This window comes from Leptinotarsa decemlineata, unplaced genomic scaffold (assembly GCF_025532065.1).
Source record: "Leptinotarsa decemlineata unplaced genomic scaffold, Ldec_3_MD MMD2_P_RNA_scaffold_10, whole genome shotgun sequence".
NCBI lineage: Eukaryota > Metazoa > Arthropoda > Insecta > Coleoptera > Chrysomelidae > Leptinotarsa > Leptinotarsa decemlineata.
The window spans coordinates 294,851-316,495 of record NW_027412524.1 but is presented as its reverse complement, the minus strand read 5'-3'; the positions used below and the strand labels follow the sequence as shown (position 1 = coordinate 316,495).

Here is a 21,645-nt window from a genome sequence, read left to right as displayed (position 1 = left end):
AAGTTTCGGTGGATTAGGATGTCATGGCCCAAGTTTCGCGCCAAACAGTCAGTTTAATTTTTTGTCTTGTTTATTATTTGGGAACTGTAGCAATGTACTTTCTCAATTTTGTGCCGTCAATATTTTCCGGCATCTGTATATCAATATTAGCAATACATTTTCTTCTGCAGTCGTGGTCTCTCATATGGCCCTAGCATATTCCAGCGCGTGCATAGACAAAGGGGTTTTCCTTCGATATCCCTCCCATCGTTATTGTTTCGAAAAGAGATCTATAGCAGTTTTCATTTCTGGAGATGAAAGAACCGGAACTTTTTGCCTCTTTTGCCAGGTATTTCAACTATACAGAAATTATTTGCCAGTCGTTTCTCAAACTCGCTCACTGCATTTCTTGATTCTGCCGTAGTTTGCTCTCATGGTATAATTATCTATCGTCATTTCAGCTATTTCGCCGGATCTGCGTTTATTTTACTCAGAGTCAAGGAAGCAAGTGTAGCCCAGTGATTTGGTGTCACTTCATTCGAATTCTGGAATTCATTCACATTCCCCTTCATTTCATCCTCAATGTATTTGTTGAGCTTTATCAGATCACTGGTTATTGGTAAAAGTTGCGTGCAGCTCAATTTTTTGCTATGCAACATATTCAACGCATTCGATGAAAATCTGATATTCCATTCAATATCAAGATTTTTTAACTGCTTTGATTGCGCTCTTCATTTTGCTTCGGCTTTTTTTGTACATCTACTTTTTGTTTGGTGTCAAATCGATTCATTACCATGCATGTCGTTACTTGATGAATTAGATGAATATGAACTAAAAATTCGGATATCTCCTTGACCAGACCACATCTCGACGGTCAATCCATCCGTTGGGGCACCTATAGCATCAAGTGTCTCGTTATCACCCTTCTTCTGTTTCGCTCCATAGTTTTTTTTCTCATTTTCGAACATGTTGATACATAATCCACATTATACGGTCTTCGGAATGAATCATATTCGAAGTTGATATTTTGGCTTCCATCATTTGCAGTAGATGAAGAGGAATTTTGAATATCATATCGATCTGCGTTCGGATTATTTTCTTTTTTTGATTCATTGGGGATGAAATGGAAACGGATCTGCCATTCCTTCCATATGCCTCACACTCGCCAAGGAAGTGAGATAAAGTTTCATCGTCTTCTCCATTTGCTCACAGAATATCATGTGTTTGAACATGAATTGGAATTGCATTTGGGAGGCAAAGGAATGAAATTGAATATGTTAGAAAGTTTGAAAATTAACAGAGAAAAGAATTCCCTGAACTCGTTAATGACCAAACAAACCTCAATTCTAATCTAATCTAAGAGGACAAGCCACTGGACTTTATTAATTTGAAAATGTTTCACTGAAATAATCAACCACAATATATTCTGAAGTTGAGTAAACCACATTCATCTCATTGCAACCAAGGACTATCACATTGATACCTAATAGGAAGTTCATCTGTATTCTGCAAGATTCCCACATATTTTGGCCCGGCAAATTGTCATCCGTGAATTGAAAACTAGTTTGATATCTCTTGTTCTGAATTTGACGGAGTTCTCTTGGGCATATATTGTTTCTTCGATTGAAAATGCCTGAAATCTTGGATTTGGAATTATATTTTTAGCGAAATTTGTATCATATCAAACTTTCCTTTAAAGCTTCCTTGGTAATAATGGATGATATTGGATGAAGAACTGTAAGCAACATAAGATCATAATATTTTCAATAGATCTGGGGAGGTCACAGTGTAGATAATTCCAAGTCCACAAGTCCCATACAATATAATTTTTTTTATGAAAACTACGTCACTGTTACTCTACACGCGTTTCACTCGCCAAGTTGAGATCATCGAGATCTACAAGCTATTGATTACCTATAAAACTACCTGCTCATATCACATACTCAGTCTGGGAATGAATAAAAAAAATATATCTCCTGATGATTGACAGACCATGCGTGTAACAATGATATATATAGATGCATTCAGTTTTCATTGAGAGCGGATTTGATGTATTTGAATCTCTATCTGATATATGAGATCATTTTCACGATTTTTCATACTTTTTGAAAAATAGTTTTTGGATTCTTTTATTTTACCTCAATTAATTTTTCATGCGGCTTCCTGTACCAAAGAATCCAAATGAAGTATTCGTGAATCGTTTCTTTGTACAATGGTTGTTATAATAATGAAAAAGTATTGATTGTTTTTCTCTCCGAATGTACAAGTAACAAAACTAAATAATCCAGTTGATATTCCACTAATATACATGAATAGGTAGAATATTATTTACAGCCAGAGATTCTGAAAAATTGCCGGAAATAACCCATATAGAGGGCGCTCAAAGCAGTGACTTTTGGTATTCCACAAATATTGGTGTGTGTAGTAACATGCATGAAGGGTCTTAGTGGCATCTTACACATTGAAACTATGGAGTAGGTATCGATAGACTCGTCATCAGCTGAACTATGCGAAAATCACCGACAAAATTGTGGTATGAGCGTGCAAGTATACCACAATTGTGAAGTCTGTCACAAATACTGTTTTTTATATACACAGTGTTCCACTAATATATGTAAACGTACACACACACACACATACACACCAACCCTCAAGGTAAACCTGATTACACCATTACGTCATTAATGAGGTCATAGGAGTGGGGGGAGGCATGAGTCGGACATGTCGTTCAAGGTCACCCTGATTACACCATTACGTCATTAATGACGTCATAGTAGTGGGGGGAGGCATGAGTCGGACATGTCGTTCAAGGTCACCCTAATTACATCATTACGTCGTTAATGACGTCATAGTAGTGGGGGAGGCATGAGTCGGTCTAGGTTATTCACCCCACGTGACGTCAGAGTGGTGGGGGGAGGGTCATTCACCCCACGTGACGTCATAGTGGTGGGGGAGGCTTAGAACCGGCTCAAATCTCCTACTAGGGTCCGTTTTCGATCACATACCGTTTAACTTGATCATTGAGTTCTTTGAAGTTACCTTTATCAGTAACGTACGGTAAAAATTTTAATTTTTCTATATCCAAAAATAGTTTGTTCATTTGTTCGAAGGAACAACACGTAAAAAGTTAATACTTCGTTAGTCCTTAGGTCGCACAAGTTATTTCGATTCTTCTTTTATACTATCATGATTAAAAAGTACTGACTTATTTGAAGTTACCTTTTCATTTTGTTCTTCAAACTCCTTATTTCGCTTTTTACTTTTACTCTGATACTTTTTAGAACAACACCGTGAAAAGTTTGTGATAATAATATAGTTTTTATTAAATGAAAAATCTGTTTGTTAAGAAATGCCAAAAAGCGGCCGTAAAAACGTATGTAACGAAAGTCCACCACTTGTTCAATGCTTAATTCAAGCGTGCAATTTTATAATAATTGAAAAAACTATGAACATAGGTAAAAAATTTTGGTGGTTGCATGTTGTCAAAATAGTGATTAGTGCTTTTCAAATGGGCAATGAGAATCATTAGATAACTGGCTAATTTCAAATATTAATTTTGTAATCTGTGATTTCAAGCTTTAGGTAGGTACTATCGATAGGTACCTACCGACGATGTAAATGATTATTCTCATAGGTAGATTAAAAATTAAAATGATTGTTATCTTTAAATATTAGAATAAAATTCCTACCGAGTAGACATTGTCAACCTATGCTCACAATTGACTAATTAAATATATCCTCACTTGCAACAAACACCCCATTCTAACAACAATAAACTGCTAACTGCTTGAGTGCTTGCGTGATAATAGAATAGTGAAGTCTTCCTTATGTACAAACTTGAATCGGGGATTCCCTGTGAGCGTCAAATTGGCAGGACCCGTAGTTGAGTATACGCAAATTTTTAAGCGCTGTCGACCGAAACTCACAGCGGGAATTTCCCGAACATCCGCAGTAATACCAACACGCGTGGCGAGCATTTTATTATCTATCAGATACGTTCTAAAACTGGGTTACAATTTTTTTTTACAAATGCTTTGAATTTTTATTATTTTTTTTTACTTGTGTATGCAACTGAGTAGGTAACAAAAATAAATCAAAGAAACATTTTTTTTCACTGAACATTTATAATAAATAATTAATGTTGGAAATTTGGACCGGGGATCCCTTCCGACTAGGAGCCCGTGGCATTTTGCCGACTTTAACCCTGTAGTTACGCCACTGCCATATATGTTTCACAATCAAAGTATATTGATGTTAAAACTCCAAATGTACAATCAAGAAAAAATAATAATAATATTCAATCTATCTCGCTATTGCAACACACCATCAATTGCAGAAATTCAGAAAGTTTTCGCAGCCAGTTAATAACTCCTTGGAAAATCGTTCTGGGAAGCTGTTAAGAGTACCTGAAAGGTAAGAACTGGTGAGCCGATCTTATCCAGAAGAAAGAAAATTGTATACTGGATATGGTTTCAAATATAGAGAAATATTCATTAGTTGGGAATCTCGCAAGCAACGAACTGTCGCCCTTTCCACACAGGAAACTGAATATCAGTAGATGTTTACAGCTGATTCTCGGTCTCCCCCCACCACTATGACGTATTAATTGCTTATTTTTGTTGGTTAGTGAAATCAAGGTGATGTGATCTTGAAGTGTCTGGTGCATGGGCCATTCAGAATTTTTTCGAGATTTTGTGTGTGTGTGACGTAATGACGTAATTGCATTTGGTTGTTGGGGCATATTCCAAAGATCATCCAAGTAATGAATGTTCCATCGGTGTGAGTCCACCAAGCGGTGTGACGTCACAGCAGGCAAGGTACAGGGTTTATCATGTGCATGTCTGTATACAAACATACGTCTGCATACTTCAAAGATCCTCCAAGTAATGAATGTTCCATCGATGTGAGCCCACCAAGTCAGTAGTGGTGTGACGTCCCAGCAGCAGCAACCGTTTCATAGTAGGAGAGCGAGATGTGCACTCCACGGCGTGTGACTGTGTAATGCATATTCATGGGTGTGTCCTTACCTCTCTCGATGCCGTCCCCCACCACTTGACACCCCCACCACTGGACACCCCCCCCACTGTACACCCCCACCGTTCAACCACCACCACTGGACACCCCCACGAGATGTGCACTCCACGGCGTATGGCTGAGTAATGCTTATTCATCGGTATGTCCTCACCTCTGTCTCGATGCGGTGAAGGCTGTGACGTAATGCATCGCTCCACCCTCACGGTCGATGGTGACACGCAGGCGGCGAGGAATGTGTTAACGTCTACCCTCTTCAAAAGCGCAACGACCACGGCTTGTTCGTATCGACACATCTGCTAACGCATCCAGTGTTGAGACGTTGCGTTGGCGCATGTATCTGGGAGGTGGGGAGAATGTATTTAAGAAGCGGACAAGTGTTGCTTATGTCAGTTTTGCAGCAGTTAGCAATTGGTAGAGTGTTATTCAGTTCGTAATAGAAGGAAGACGGTGAGTGTATTTTTCTGTTGGAAATTGTTTATATTTTCATACATATTTTCATCATGTCCGTTTCAAAAGTAGACTTGAATAAAATCAATAATTTGATTATACAGGAGGTTGAAATATTAGAGCAAAAGGCCTTATCATCATTGCCAATTGATGAAGTGTACATAATTAAAAATATGTCAACCCATTCTACAAGGTTTGGTAAATCAATTTTATTAACTTTGGAAGATGTGAGCAATGATAAATTATTCAAAACATGGCTACCAAAACGAATTTCGTTGAAATTCAGTGATGATTATATAGCTTGTATCAACTCATCGGGTGGTAAATGTACGATGATGTATTTAGGTCAGAGCCCACAAAGTTTTGCTGGCATGAAAACGCGATCTCTTGTCAAATTCAATATGATTGAATAATAATAGTAATTATTTATAATGATTTTCTTTTCGTTTCATTAATATTCATATATTAGATTATTCAGATATTAATTATATGGAAATATAAACATTACTAACATAGTTGAATACACTCACTTTATAACTACAAATAAAATGGGAATGTGAGTACTATATCATGGAAACAAATTGGAGGTTATTTATTGTTTTTTATTCGATTTCAGTTCCACCATTCAAAGATGTGGATGCAGTATGCGAGTCAAGATTGGATTGATGTTGTAGATCTCAAATTATCGGTTCAACATTTGTCGTCTGAATTGAAGGTGTTGGGTGATGGAGCTGGTGATGGGTGATATATATATATATATATATATATATATATATATATATATATATATATATATATATATATATATATATATATATATATAAAGTATAATCAAGAAAAATTACAATACATGATATAAGTCAGTTACAAAAAAAAAGAAAAGATTATAAAACAGTACATTATAGAGTGGAAAAATGAAATAGTATCAATAATTTGAAGAGTGTCAATATCTGCTATGAACTGAACCATCCAATGCATTGTATGTTAAACTGTATCATGCAAAATTAATGCATATGCTTTGGTGTTGTCTGGAAACTTGATCTTTTCGGTCTCAAACTCAATCTTTATATCAATAGTTGATGATTTTGTTGCATTCGGTTGATGGGAACAATCGATGATGAATAGTGGATTCTCTCTAAATTGTCCAATGTCCATCAGAGGTTCACTCATATCTTTATCATAAAAACTTCGTTGGAAACTCTCAAAAGCATAATAAGCAGGAGCATCAAGTTTTTTATCGAAGTTCAAATTCCAACGCTCATATGGATAAACTTCAGAATTCAAGTATACTCGGATACTATTGATATCGGCAGTTATGAATTTTGTAACATTCTGTGTTCTATCTTCAGATGTGGTAGTACTTTGGAATGCTATGATGACAAAACGAGGAGTTTCCAGAGCGTTAGTTGTTTTGATGGCCCATATGTCTGAAGAAGTCCCACGTAATGATGGGAGTTCATAGAGGTCCTACATACGATAAGCCAACTTAATTTTGGCATTCACGCCGCTTTTGTTAATTCTACTCAAAAGTTTGAGCTTGTGTTTATCGTCTGGTACAATGTGCCTTATTTTCCATTCGATTTTAGCAATTTCCAAATCAGCATCTACCTCACCTATATATGAGTTTTTTAATGATCGAGCGATAATCAAAATCAACTCCTGTTTAGCATTCAAGATACTTTTGTTGTAATCTTCAGCAAACCCATCAAATATTTCAGTGGTAGTCTTCCACTGTTTGTATCCAAGATATTTTGTTTCAATTGTGAAAGTCCCCAGCCAGATGTTAATAATGTGTTAGCATGTGATTGTCCAAATGATATCATGGTTTTCATTGTAGATGTTATCCCGGTTTTCTAACAACAGCCACTTGTTCACCACCCATTTCGTAACGAATTTCATCAAAGAGGAATGCGATTGCATTATTCGAGAGATAACATGTTTTTGTTACGTCTTTGGGGGTGAACTTACCTTCTATGTAAATGAAGCTCTCAGCAATATCTAGTATAACATCTTGATTATTGATAGCAATTCTAATTTCATCGGAATTCCTGAATAGCGGTGATCCATATGGCTTATATGTGTGCTCATGTAAACTTATAAGAGAATGATCAAGCACTGGTTCATCGAATATATTTAACTTTTCACTGTTTGTTTCGAGCACCATTGTTATTTCCTCACTTTCAATCCAATCGATTTCAAAAATTTCAGATCGTTAGCAGACAGAGCGTTATGTGTTAACTGTTTAGCATACACTTGTGGAATGATCTTTTTTTATGTGCACTCTTCCTTTTAATTGTGCACTTGGTTCTGATTTGGGATTGTTCAATACGATTTTGTTTATTATAAAGGAAACCCATAACAATAGTTATTCGATTTTCTCCAATTCCAAAATAATGAAAATCTCTTCTTCACTTCCAAAATCGATAAGGTTATTTTTTTGATCCAAAATATGCATTGTAATGTTGTGAATCAATTGACGACCTTCTGGACTGACAGGCATATATATAATATTGTGTGGTTCTTTTGTAAGATTGTATCCAGGTTCAACATCAATATCGAATGAGAAAAGAATGTGGGATTCTTCACCATTTATATAAGAACCAGATATTACATTGCAATCTAAGCGGATAAGTCTCACAGTTGTAATATTTATTGGTAATGAGGATTCATGTATCTGATTCGGTGGAAATATGCCATGAGCAAACCCATCATGTTTGCTATAGAATTTGGATGTGTCAGATCAATTTCATATTTGGATCGCATTTCACATTTGAATGTATTATTATTGGCGTGTAGATAGAAAATGTCATCTGCAGCGATATCATTTGGTTTTTTACCATGAAACAATCTGAACATGATATGTTTCTGTATGACAGCATTGATCTCTTCTATTTCGCAAGCACCACATGGAATTTCAATTGTGTACTTTTGGATTATCGATGGATTGTCATTCCCGACTCTGAAACTTATTAAATTATTTGCTTCAGTTATATTATTGATTGTATTGCATCCATAGAATACCAACAGTCCTAATCCATAACGACTGTTCCTATCCAATTCAATGGGTGGAAAAAAATCTGCACTCAAGACACTTGTCCCGACAGCTTGTAGCTCGAACTTTCATGGCATGACTGATGAACTTTTTGAAACACATTTCAATTTATTGTCGTGCACAGCAACAGCACATCTGAGACAATTTACACTTTTTCGAAGGTGTTGTATTGAAATGAATATCATTTTTATTGATACCGATATTCATATCCTCTATATTACAAATGTACACAGATTTTCGAAGTATTGGACTATCATTCACATCCGAATCTGAATTTTCATTGGCATGGTGATCGTAACAATATCTATATTTCATTAAGTCGATGTCATCTTATAGATGTTTGGGTAACTTTTCCCAAATATATGCAATCTCATGAGCAACACATGCAAGTATCACTTCCTTGGGCATATTTGCAAGCATCACTTTATCCATTTTTTTCAAGGTACCATATTTTGAAAACATGGTACAAGTGACCATAGAGAACTGTTTTAAATTTCTGCCGACGATCATAGTTATATTTGATTTTTACATTCGAACATTTTCGAAAGAATCTAGTCAATTCCAATGGTGGTGGTAGATCTCCAAAACTATCGAAATATGTAACTTCTTTCCCACATTTTTTATATGGTACCCAATGTGTTCCTGGTCCACTTATTCCATCTAAATTTACAATAGCTGTCTCGTTTTTTCTTGGACCTGAAAAGGGTAACGTGTCACGCATAAAAACACCACGAAAATGTGGAATTTTCATTTTTTGTGCATAATATGTGAGATCGAAGTCGGTGAGAGGCCTCTGAGGTAGGGAAACAACTAGTTTTCTGTTTTGTTTGTGGGTTTGTATGGTTTTAAATACAGTCCTAAACCTTTACGGTACGGTTTAAGGTATATTCCACTACCGCGTTTTCCCAATGCTACAGCCTCTAAGGTTTTATTGTGGCGATTGGCTTCCATTGAAGCCGCTCTGCTGGCTTTTGCTGAATTCACAGCCTTGGTAATGCCAGCAGCGGCTCCAGCCAAACTCCCTAGTGCGGATAGTCCAGAAAAATTGGTATCAATGGTAAAAGTCCACCGATCTTGGGAATAGGAATTATGCGTGGTGTGCGGATTTTCTTCTTTCCACCGGCAGCTTTGAGGTATTTACGTGCCGCCTGCAATGCTACAGTGATAGCTTTTTTGTTATTATTCGTCACAAATTGATTTCCGCCAGCTTTCTTCAATACATTTCGCACTTTATGAACTATCCCACCACCAAATGCAACTTTTCTTATTTTATTTTTCTTCGTTTGTTTCTTCTTACTTTTTTTCTTATTGGTGCTGCTACAACCCATGCCCATATGTCTTTTAGTTTTCATAATGTTGGTGACAAGTAATGCAGCTGCTCTTTCCCCAATACTCGCGTCTTTCGATTTAACCCTATCCCAAGCGCTGTATTCAAGTTTTTTGTCGGCTAAATGTCTTGCTGCAAGATCGGATGGATGCTTAGAATATTGAATATCGTGTTTTTTTGCATTCAATATCTAATTTATTGATTCCAGGATAGTTACGAGCTAAACGTTGTTTCAATTTTGTACCCGGTCCACAGTATTGATAACCTCCGGGTATGTGTAATTCGAACAGAAGTTTGTTTATCAAATCATCAACAAAACCACAACCTATTTTAATTTCACGATCACTTTCAATACGCCCGTATCGTTTGATGGTACACATTGAAATGATTAAGCTTATAACATTTATATAGTATCCAACCACGGCACGGTGCGCATTGTAAAACAGAAAGAAAAGTTTGCTGTAGATAATCTAGATGAGAAATTTGGGTGTGGATTGAATGGACAAAGAGTATTCAGACATGGTCCACTACTTCCATCATCAGTTCGAGGACTCATTATAGGACCTTCAAATTGTGGAAAGACGAATGCAATGATATCGCTTTTGACACATCCACAAGGACTGAGATTTACAAATGTGTATCTCTATTCGAAATCACTCAATCAACCTAAATATCAGTACTTGCGAAATGTGTTGGAACCCATAAAAGGATTAGGCTTTCAAACATTCAGCAATAATGCAGAAATTGTGGAACCCTACGATGCTAAGCCTAATTCTGTTTATATTTTCGATGATGTGATATGTGAAAAGCAGGATATTATTAGATCATATTTCTGTATGGGACGTCATAAGGATGTTGATTGTTTTTATCTAGCTAGCACAGACATATTCACGGGTACCCAAACAATTAGTGCGTGACAATACCAATTTTATTCATATTGAAATAGAATGACTAATGAAATAAGTGATGTCAAACGACAAGTTGTTAATGAATTACATAAACCTGCAAGACGTAATTTCCGTAGAAGAATAACCACCATCAAAGGTTTTGCAGATCTATGGTAAATAGATTTTGCTGAACTGCAACCTTATGCAAAAAGTAATAAAGGATACCGATATATACTTGTAGTGATAGATTGTTACTCCAAATATTTGTGGACTCTAGCAGTTAAAGATAAAACGGGTAGTACAGTAACTAATGCAATGAAACATGTACTGAAAGAAGCCAAATACTCTCCTAAACACATACAAAGAGCATGCGCTCTTTCGTCAACTAGCCCACTCTTTCATCGACTAGAGATGCCATATCCTTCTCTCCCACTTAAAACGAGTCAAGTGATAAGTGGGAGTCGTACCACTTCCGTTTCCTATTCAATCGTATAAGTCGAGTTGCGATCCTGAAGTTCATTCATTCACTCTCTACAACTGTGAGCAAACAACAACAAGATGAATTCTGCAAAAATAAATGCTGCATCAAATAGAATATCTGCTGTTGATGAAAACAATTGGAAAGACGAATCAGATGATGAGGATGTCAATGTTCCGCTAGAGGAAGTGATAGTTGAAGCAGAAGATGTTGGAGTTGATGAAGATGAGATAGACGAAGTTGAAAACGAGGCCAACCAAAGCGACGAAGATGATGACGTGATGGAGTTTGAGAGGGTCATGGATGGAGAAGGAGATGATGAAGGGATAGAAGCTGACACAACTGAAGGCGATGGTGCTTTGAGGATCGGTATGCGAACGCTCAATGTCAGTGAGACACTGGAAGATCCCTTGGATTTGTATTGTGCAATGGATGCATACGTATTGATCAGCACAATAGATGGAAAGAACAAAAATCTATGTTGGTGCTGTTTTTGGTTTTATTCGCATAGAAACAATAATGGAGGGTGGTATGCCCATGTCAACACCCACAACACTGTCTCAATTATGGAAATGGGACAGAATTGGTGTGAAGCTTGCGAGAGGCCACTTACAAACTTCACCCGAGTATCTACATGTATTATATGTAATAATGTCCAACCTGTGCCACAATAACCGTGGACCTACTGGTCAAAAAAAAACAACAGCCCTTTTCAGGGCTACATTATTCACACAAACGTTAGTAGTAGAATTCACAGATTATGTGATAAATGAATACTTTGACTAAAAAGTCGAAGTTAGAATTTTGTTTATCATTGAATATCTGTGCATGTGATGAGTACTACTTTGACTGAAAAGTCGAAGTTGGTAATTTGTCAATCATTGAATATCTATACATATGATGAGTACTACTTTGACTGAAAAGTCGAAGTTGGTAATTTCTCAATCATTGAATATAATGATGAGTACTTCAGAGTTGGATGATGATACTTTCACATAAGTTTTGACTATAGTGTTAACCTATTTCTGATTGAAAGTATAATGATAGCTCTGAAAATAGTTGTTTATTGTCTTTAATTGTAGCCCTCAAAAGGGCTGTTTTTCCTATTAATCCTTACAATGGTATGGACTAACGCTCCTCATCATCAGAAACAATCATGATGGTGTCATCATCTGAATCATCTGTATCTGATGATATACTGATGATGTAGTCCTCATATTCATCAGATTCATCTGAATCAGATGATATACTAATTATGTCGTCCGCATGATCATCTAGCTCGTTATCCTGTAGATCGTCTAACTCATCTACTTCCTCTTGCATAAGTTCCGGGAAATCATCAGGAAGATCGTAGATGCGTTGCAGCATTTCTGCGAAGGTTGTACTGAAATGATCAAACGTAGAATCTATTTCATGTACCTGGATGGGTCCTGTACTCATCATAGAAGACTCTGGTACACTCATCGGTTCGGTGGTGGAATCAGCAATCGAAATTGTGGAAGAATGATGTAGAACTGGGATTGATACTATATTTATATTGATAAAATGGAAGGGGTTGAAGTGTAAATGTAGAACAATTCAATGTTTGAAATTCGAAAGCACCAAGAATAACGATCTTCATGAAAACTCTGAGTGATCATTGAGAGAAACTCTTAATGATTATTATGAAAAACTAAAAAGGGAGAGGGAAGAAGACACTGCCCCAGCCTCGCAGTGCCTCGTGTACACCAACCAAAAAGTGTGTACTTCGTGGAAGGAAAGGAAAGGAAAGGGTGGGAGAAACAGGGAAACGATTACATATCGTCGTCGGAATTTAGGACATCATCGTCATCAATTAGGATGGGAGATGGTGGAGGACTATCCTCGATAAGGATTGGGGATGGTAGAAGTCTGATATCGCCAGCGTCATCGTCGTCATCGTCATCATCTGTGATGTCTCCAGGCGGTGGGTCATCCCATTCGTCATCCCATCCGTTGGGATCCGGATAATCCCCGTCCGATAGGTCAGCTTCATCACTCCCAGTGACATGCTGAACCTGCATCCTGTAGTCATTATTCATGAATTCGAAGGGAATGTCATGAGGTGCCGTTGTGGAGTGCATGAATCTTTCCTGTATAGATGCATAGTAACGCATCTGAGGCCCCGAGACACTATAGGGCTCAGTAGTTGAATCAGGTTCCATGTTGGAGGTGGCTGATCAACTGAATATTCCAACAGATAATTCCTACTTTTATACTTTTGAAAGGGAGTGGGGAGGAGTGGGGATGAAAGAACTTGGAATTGAAATTGAAAAAAATAAAAATAATGAAAAGACGAAGTGAAGAAGAATGCTCCAACCATCGCATTGTTCAATGTGTACCAAACCAAAACAATTTACACCCTTTTTTTCACTTCTTTTTTCATTTGTTTTTTTTTGTTTTTTTTTATTCCTAAAATTATAATTACAAACCTAAAACTACCATGCTACCTAATTATCCTAAAACTATCCTAGTTGACCTAAAAACTATTTCCCTTTACTTAAAAATGTCTTAATGAATATGTTTAGTTCATTTTTGAGCTCTATCGAAGAGGTCTCTGCCTTCCGCCTTTCTTTCAGAGATGCAGTCCTTCGATCTAGCTCGGCCATCCCCAATAACAACTCGCGCCGTCGGCTACCAATTTCATTCTCCTCCCGGGAAATGCTAGCCAACGCGGCCTCACTATTTCGTGAAGCGAGTGCAACATCCCTACACCTCTGTAGGAAAGTTTCCATCTCCTGGGGGTTAACCTCTCCGATAGGCTCCGGCACTGATGCCACTTGTGGCGCGATCTCCCCGGCAGGCTTCGACACTGGTGGCACGACCTCCATGGCAGGCTCTGGCACCGGTGTAAGTTCCATGGGTGTCAACATCACTAATGGTGCGAATTGGGTGAGGATTTCACCTGGAGATGGCACCCTCGGCACCGGCTTATATGCCCTCCGTCTTTCCACTGTCAATGCGAGCGGTGCGGGACGTCTCGGAGGATTCCTTTTGGCGGTCGACCAACTACCTGCATAAGGGTTAGTCCTATTGCATTTACTCCTATACCTTTGAATGGGACCAACCTTTGATGCAGGTTGCCGCTTGGCTTTGTTAACAACTCTGTCTTCCTGAAATGAGACAGGGCTGCGTGGCCGCTGCACACCACCCGAAGTTGAAGCCTTCACCTCTTGGACCATCACCATCTCGTCTCCCTCGAACATGTCAGGGCTGCCTGGTCGCTCCACCTCAATATCCACAGGTATGATCGATGCCACAGCGTGGTCGATTTCCTGCGTGTAGTTTTCCATTCTGAAAATGTAAAATAATACAAAGTTAGTTGTTATAAAAAAGTAACATTGATAACTTACTCAAAATTCGCTTGTTGTAGACTGTAGAAGACTGCTGTAGTAGACTGCTGTTGTAATAGACTGCTGTAGCTGGACTGCACTCGACGAGAAGACTTGTCGTACTGAATGCCGAGAAGTGCGCTCCTCGGGGTGTGGGCAGAAGTGGGAGTGGTAGGAGTGAGGTGGGGGCGCGCATGCGCAATGGTGGGGTGAGGCGAGCAATGGTGGGAAGGGGGCGGGGCTAAAAGTGGAGGAGAGTGGGCGGGGACTACAGTGTGTTGTTAAAAAAAATGTTTTTTAATGAAACATAAAATTGAAAATTTTCAGTCATAGAACCGGCATTGGTCATCTACAGTCATAGAACCGGCATTGGTCATCTACTTAAATTGTGACTGGAGAAAAAATCTTTATTTTTTGTAAATCTATATTATTAAAATCAATAATGGGGGTGTTTAATAAATAATCAGTGTGTATGAAGAATCGATATTTTTTGAGAAAAGAATGGTGGAATCTCATTATTATAATATTGAATTTATTACACTTATTTTCAATTTTACACAAAAAATAGTGATGACAAAAGTTGTAGAGAATTCAATTTCCAACAAATTTGGTCTCCATTAATTTTTTGGTAGGATTGATATTTTTCGAGAAAAGAACGGGTTGTAATCTCATTATGTAATATTAAATTTATTACACTTATTTTCAATTTAACACAAAAAATAGTGATGACAAAAGTTGTAGACAATTCAATTTCCAACAAATTTGGTCTCCATTAATTTTTTCGCAGGATTGATATTTTTCGAGAAAAGAACAGGTTACAATCTCATTATGTAATATTAAATTTATTACACTTATTTTCAATTTAACACAAAAAATAGTGATTACAAAAGTTGTAGAGAATTCAATTTCCAACAAATTTGGTCTCAAATAATTTTTTCGTAGGATCGATATTTTTCGAGAAAAGAACGGGTTGTAATCTCGAGAAAGATTTCGAATCTTGACGATCAAAATTTTTTTTTAATTATAAACCTTTAATAATTCATAAAAAAAGTAAAATATTGATATTAGTGGTTCAAATCCCGGATTACCCATAAAAAAAATCAATAATTTTTATATAAATGAAGCTTTCATATCTTATATAGAATAAATCTTATTAACACCAATATGTAAGCCTGTGGCGTAATGGTTAAGACCCTAGCCTATGAAGACGCATGACATGAGTTCAAATCCGTGTGACCAACAATTTTTTTCTTCATTTCTCACCATTATTCCTTGTGATTTAAATAGAATTTAAACTGTTATTATAAGTGGGCCTGTGGCAGCGTGGATGTTAAGGTATTATTCTACCACGCAGACTATCCAAGTTCGAATCTTGGTGAAACGAATGGTAAAACTAGAAAAAAACTAGAAAACATAATAAGAAGGAGGAGGAGGGGGGGGCAAGGGGGTATAGACATGTAAAAAAATAGTTTTTTGAAATTTAATTTTTTTTTTCAAATTTAAACTTTTTTTTTCAAATTTAAATTTTTTTTTCAAATTTTAGCATTTGGGAAAATTTCAAGTCAGAATTCAAGTAGATCACTAATGCCGGTTCTGGGACATTGAAATATATATATAATAATAGTTGTTGATAAGTTTCATTATTAATTTTTCAAATACACATTTTTTTTACCTAACCTAACCTAATCAGGCCCTGCCCAGGCAGGCTATTCCACTTCACAATTCACCATGTAGGTTCAATTAATACGTCATTTGTTGCTCTTGGTTTTGGTTCTAATACTCTGACATTTGGGTTTATGTCCATTCCTGGATACCACAGTAACGGACCATGTGCACTACTTGAACTACCTGAATTAATTTCATGTTTTTTCTCCAGAACTACAACTCTCTGCTCCAAATAATCATATTTTTTCACTGTAGATGCCGTAGATGTTGTTATATCGGAAATTTTCATTTCTACATCACTTTTAAGACTATCGTATTTACGACTCAAAGTTACCCGAGCCTCTGCAATTTTGTCGTCGAATGCTTGACGTGCATCGCGAGCAACATTACCTATTGTGGATTGTATTGCAGCTTGTAGGGCCTGAAGTATGACTTCCTTTGTTGCATTAATTTCTCCCTCAAGATATGATACAGTTACACAATCACTTTCTTCAATTGGTTCGCTTGTATTTTTCAATATTTTTTTTGCATGTCGTAATGACCATCTTTTGTTAATTTGAATCCATTGCCGGGTGGGCCTCAAATGACATTACCTCCCCATTTTCTTTTTCTGCCAAATTTATCAATTGTTTTAGACATTGTGCACCCACGATGATTCTTTTCAAACTGATATTTCTTTCATTTACATTTTACTACATACATTAGTTGATTAGGAAAATAGAAATAAAACAAATAAAATTTTCATCATTTTATATTCATTAAAGAAATACATATACAATAATAATACAATAATATCACATTACATAAACATCAATATTGAATTTTCCGGTTTTGAAAATATCGAATTTCTCCGATTTTAATGATATTGAATGGTATTTCAGTCATTGATCTCGGCAGACAATAAATCAATCAATTGATCCAGTGGACTCTCCTGAGATTGTCATTGTTGAATAATATTACTTATCCAACGAATGTTCTCATTTGGATCGTTTTCATAAAATTCAATATCATTATGACCCCAAGGAAGAGTGTGGGTAGTATTCGGAATGATAAATCGTTTATCGTCGTGGTATGATAATGCAACTTTATTTTTCAATTCAGTATACATATCATGCAACACGCTTCTAAATGAATTCACCTTGTTCGACGATTTTTTGATAATCTTTGCATGTCAATTCATTCTTTATAACCGATCGTTTAACCCCTTTGGCTTTCTTAAATTCATCATCAACAGATTTCACATATGCTTTAGCACCTGTACCATAAAAACTCATGATTGGATCATTTGGAAATTCATCTTTGAAGTTACCCAAGACTGAACTTGTTACTGGAATATTGAATTGGTTAACTATACTGTAATTGGATGTATCAAATCTACTTATGTTAGTTTTCATGAATTCATAAAAATTTTCTGTGTTTACTTTAAGAATGAGCGAGTCGGTATCTGTGTAAAGTAAAGAGACATTTTCATCAAAGTGTTGTTTGATGCATCCATAGAAAAAGTCATACATGACTGGTTTAGATAATTCTAATATGGAAAATCCCAAATATAATGGTTTATCGTAATGAACCTTAACTCTACCCAATTGAATGGCAACGAAATTATCAGTGGAAATTGAACAATTTTTGGCTATGAGAGTGCTGGCACCCATATTTTTCTTTATATTTTCCCAATGTGTAACGAGTCTAACATCAATTCGATTATCTACATTCTCCATTGTCTTTCCATATACCGCATTATTCATTAGTTTATAGAAATCTTTAACAGATTTGCTGTTAGACCTATTACGCATTTCAGTATTAAGATCTATATAGGGTTTCATCCAGCATGATTGTTTGAATTTCAATACTCTATGTGTATTCATTACAATCAATCCATTTTTGACAGCTTGCTGTAGATTCCTATAATGAACAATATATTTTCTTTTATCATTCAAATTTGGAATTAATTTGGAAATTTTCGATTGTGTACGAGGTGGTATTATTTTTTCGACTAAAAATGGAAGATCAGAATGTTTATCATGCAACTCTTGTGGATAATGAATGTCCACTTCAAACACATACCCATACGGACTATCAGTACTCACATCCATCACATCTAGATTAAGAATTTCATTTGGTGTCAACCATGTAAATTCACTTGTTGGTAGAGGTTGTGACATACTGTGACCGTATAGATTTGTTGCATCTAAATATGTAATGAATGTGGAAGGTTCATTGGGATTATAATTCGGTAAAAATCTATTATTTGCTATATGTTTTCTCCCGCTACATTGACTAATTCCACCTCGTATACCTTTTTGAAAAAAGTAAATCATATCAATGTCAGTTAGTAATTCCAATTCAACATTAGTGAACTTCAACATGGCATCCCATGATAATCCAGGTGCAGTGTAATATTGTGCCGGATCTAAGTTATATATCTCTAAACTTGTGGTGCGGAAGTTTTCAAAAATATCACATAGTAGCAATACATCCGACTTCAAATACAAATCAGAGTATTTCCCCAAATTCTGACACTCGAATAAATTCCAAACATTTCTAGCTCTATCATAATCAGTTTCCGATATATGTTCACAATTGAGTGTGTCATAAAACTGATTTTTTGTCGGAAGTAATGGATAATTCAAATTGTCGATGTCATCAACAAAACTATATGGAAATACACCTTTCTGTCTCATCAAATTGAATTTCTCAATTCGTGGGAAATGTTTGTGCATCTTCAAACATTGATCGGAGGTCAAGTTTGCACCCAACTTCTCCAATGAATGAGTCATAAATTTATAACTATCGATAAATCTCATTTTGAGATAATTCTTCCTAACCACACCATCTTTATCGGTATAGCTGTGTGTAAAGAGATGCTTCGTGAAAGTTATATATTTTTCTTTAGTTTGCGGGATAACATCAACTTTCTCTTCATTCCTATACAATTCTTTTATGAATAAATGACAATCATAACCACTTAAATTATGAAAAATGATAGGTATGAAATTTGGTATTTTGAAATTTAAATTACATTTCGAGTGACCGGCATGTGATCTTTTCTTTCCTGTGACATGACAATGATCTCTAACTTTGACTTCATCATCAATAAATGCTTTATTACATATACCACAAGTTTTGACTGCAGCAAACTGTTCTTCTTCTTCGACAGTTTGTGTACCCATTGGTTTAGGGTATCTGAGATGATTTTCATGTATCTCTTTCAAATCATCTTCAATGCTACTCACAAATTTCTGAGCAGCATCTACACCCCTATATGTAACAAATTTTGACAAATCATCATTATATGAACACTTTATCAAATAAGCAAATGAATATGGGGCATGTTTGAATGTTTTAATCGTGTATGAACTTTCAGGATTTGGCTCATTCACATGAATCGGTTTAAGCACTGATTCAAAATCAGCATACACTACAAATGGCACCCTCATTTGTCTCTCAAAGTTTTCAAACATTAGTTTGAAACATTAGTGGTTGGTGTTGTGGTACTAATGTGATCACAATCATACATATTATGACGTGAAAGCAATCTCTCATCAGAAAAATATATCAAACATCCGTCACAAAAATATTTTTTCTGTCTATGAGCTGATAGTTGATTAGAAACTAATCTTGAAAGCTCTTTGATCCAACAATAGTGACCATTACGGGAGTCATCAATTATAAGCAACAAATTGACATGTCTCCGGAGTCTTCTCTGTGAGTATAGCAATGGACCAATCACTTCATACTTCATTTACCCTTCTCAAATGTACTCTCTAAACCGTAAACATTAATTGAAATATCATTCCTATCTTCGAATCTTTCAATACTCTTATTATTAACTTCAACCGGAAAATCCATACCTGTGACATCTAAAACAGTGGAAAAATGTGGATATGACGTAAGTTCGGACACTCGACTATCTGCAGGATATGATGCTGATGTTATAGCCCAAGCAAAACAATATTGATCTTCATTACGAACATTCACAACAGCTTTCTTCCATTGAATACATTCAGGCAGCTTCACATATGAACGTCCTTTCAGTGGACTGTATTTATTAATGTTGACCTCGAGAAACAATATTTTTTCACAAGTCCAACCTGAATTATAAAAAAATATATATTACTATTCAATCTTATTGAAATTTTTAAAAAATAAATACCTGAGTCACGTTCCTGAAATTCAGTCGTTTGAGCCACAATTACATCGCGGAATCCATCAAAAACGTCATTCAAATCGGGAGATTGGTCCACTATTTTATTTTGGGAATTAAATGACTTCGTGTCCCTCATATCTTGAGTCTGAAGAATATAATTCCCAAAAACTTCCATATTCACTTTGATGCTTTTATGGATCCTGATGGCCGATTCCAGTAATTCAACGACCTTCTGTCTAATCTCATTGAAAAATGATATGTAGTCAGTGGCTACAATCGAACTCTCCACCCTGTATGTAGCAATGCGGCAATTGAATGCATTCGTTATAATTTGAACACCGTCAGACAATTGAACACATGCATTATTTTTATGACTCATGGTTCTTCGGTGAGAATTCACTTGGGTCATAGGAATTGTCACATTACAACAATTGCACATATACATGGGTGTTGCATTATCCACTCACTTGATGTAAACTAACATAACCTACACTGGTCCGCTTCTTGAATACACTCTGATCGTATCCGTCAAGACGACATAGCCATCCCCACCTCTCAGTTACATGCACCAACTCAATCTCTAAGTTGGACACATTAACGGATGCCGATACGAACAGACAGCGTTGCGCGTTGCGTACAGGACAGATGTCAAAACAGAGGTGAGGAAATACCGATGAATACGCATTACTCAGCCATACGACGTGGAGTGCGCATCTCGCTCTCCTACTGCTGAACGGTTGCAGCTGTCACACCACTAACTTGGTGGGCTCACACCGATGGAACATTCATTACTTGGAGGATCTTTGAAGTATGCAGACGTATGTTTGTATACAGACATGCACATGATAAACCCTGTACCTTGCCTGCTGTGACGTCACACCGCTTGGTGGACTCACACCGATGGAACATTCATTACTTGGATGATCTTTGAAATATGCCCCAACAACCAAATGCAATTACGTCATTACGTCACACACACACAAAAATCTCGAAAAAATTCTGAATGGTCCATGCACCAGACACTTCAAGATCACATCACCTTGATTTCACTAAACCAACAAAAATAAGCAATTAATACGTCATAGTGATGGGGGGAGGCCGAGAATCAGCTGTAAACATCTACTAATATCTACATGGCTTCAACATATTTGTTAATAAAATCATACACATTAGGCAGTTTATCTCCGATATGGGCCCTCCACATTATGCTATCGATACGTTCACGACAATATTTCGGCTTACAATTTTTCCTACTATAAACATGTAATATTTCTAGGGA

General features: G+C 36.5%; 2 protein-coding genes across 3 annotated transcripts in view; both read right to left on the bottom strand.

The window, feature by feature from the left end:
• Positions 1-21,645, bottom strand: part of LOC111510307 (sodium channel protein Nach) — a 260,847-nt gene that overhangs the window by 48,481 nt on the left and 190,721 nt on the right. The window lies entirely within an intron of this gene.
• On the bottom strand, positions 13,506-16,031 carry LOC141487486 (uncharacterized). Its single transcript, XM_074186580.1, has 2 exons — positions 14,576-16,031; positions 13,506-14,516 (listed from the first exon to the last, which is right to left on the bottom strand). The coding sequence occupies exon 2, from the start codon at positions 14,513-14,515 to the stop codon at positions 13,709-13,711; it is 807 nt and encodes a 268-aa protein (XP_074042681.1). The 5' UTR covers position 14,516; positions 14,576-16,031; the 3' UTR covers positions 13,506-13,708.

Bases quoted from the DNA above. Each gene is read 5' to 3' on its own strand.
- LOC141487486 (XM_074186580.1), bottom strand. From the start codon at position 14,515: ATGGAAAACTACACGCAGGAAATCGACCACGCTGTGGCATCGATCATA.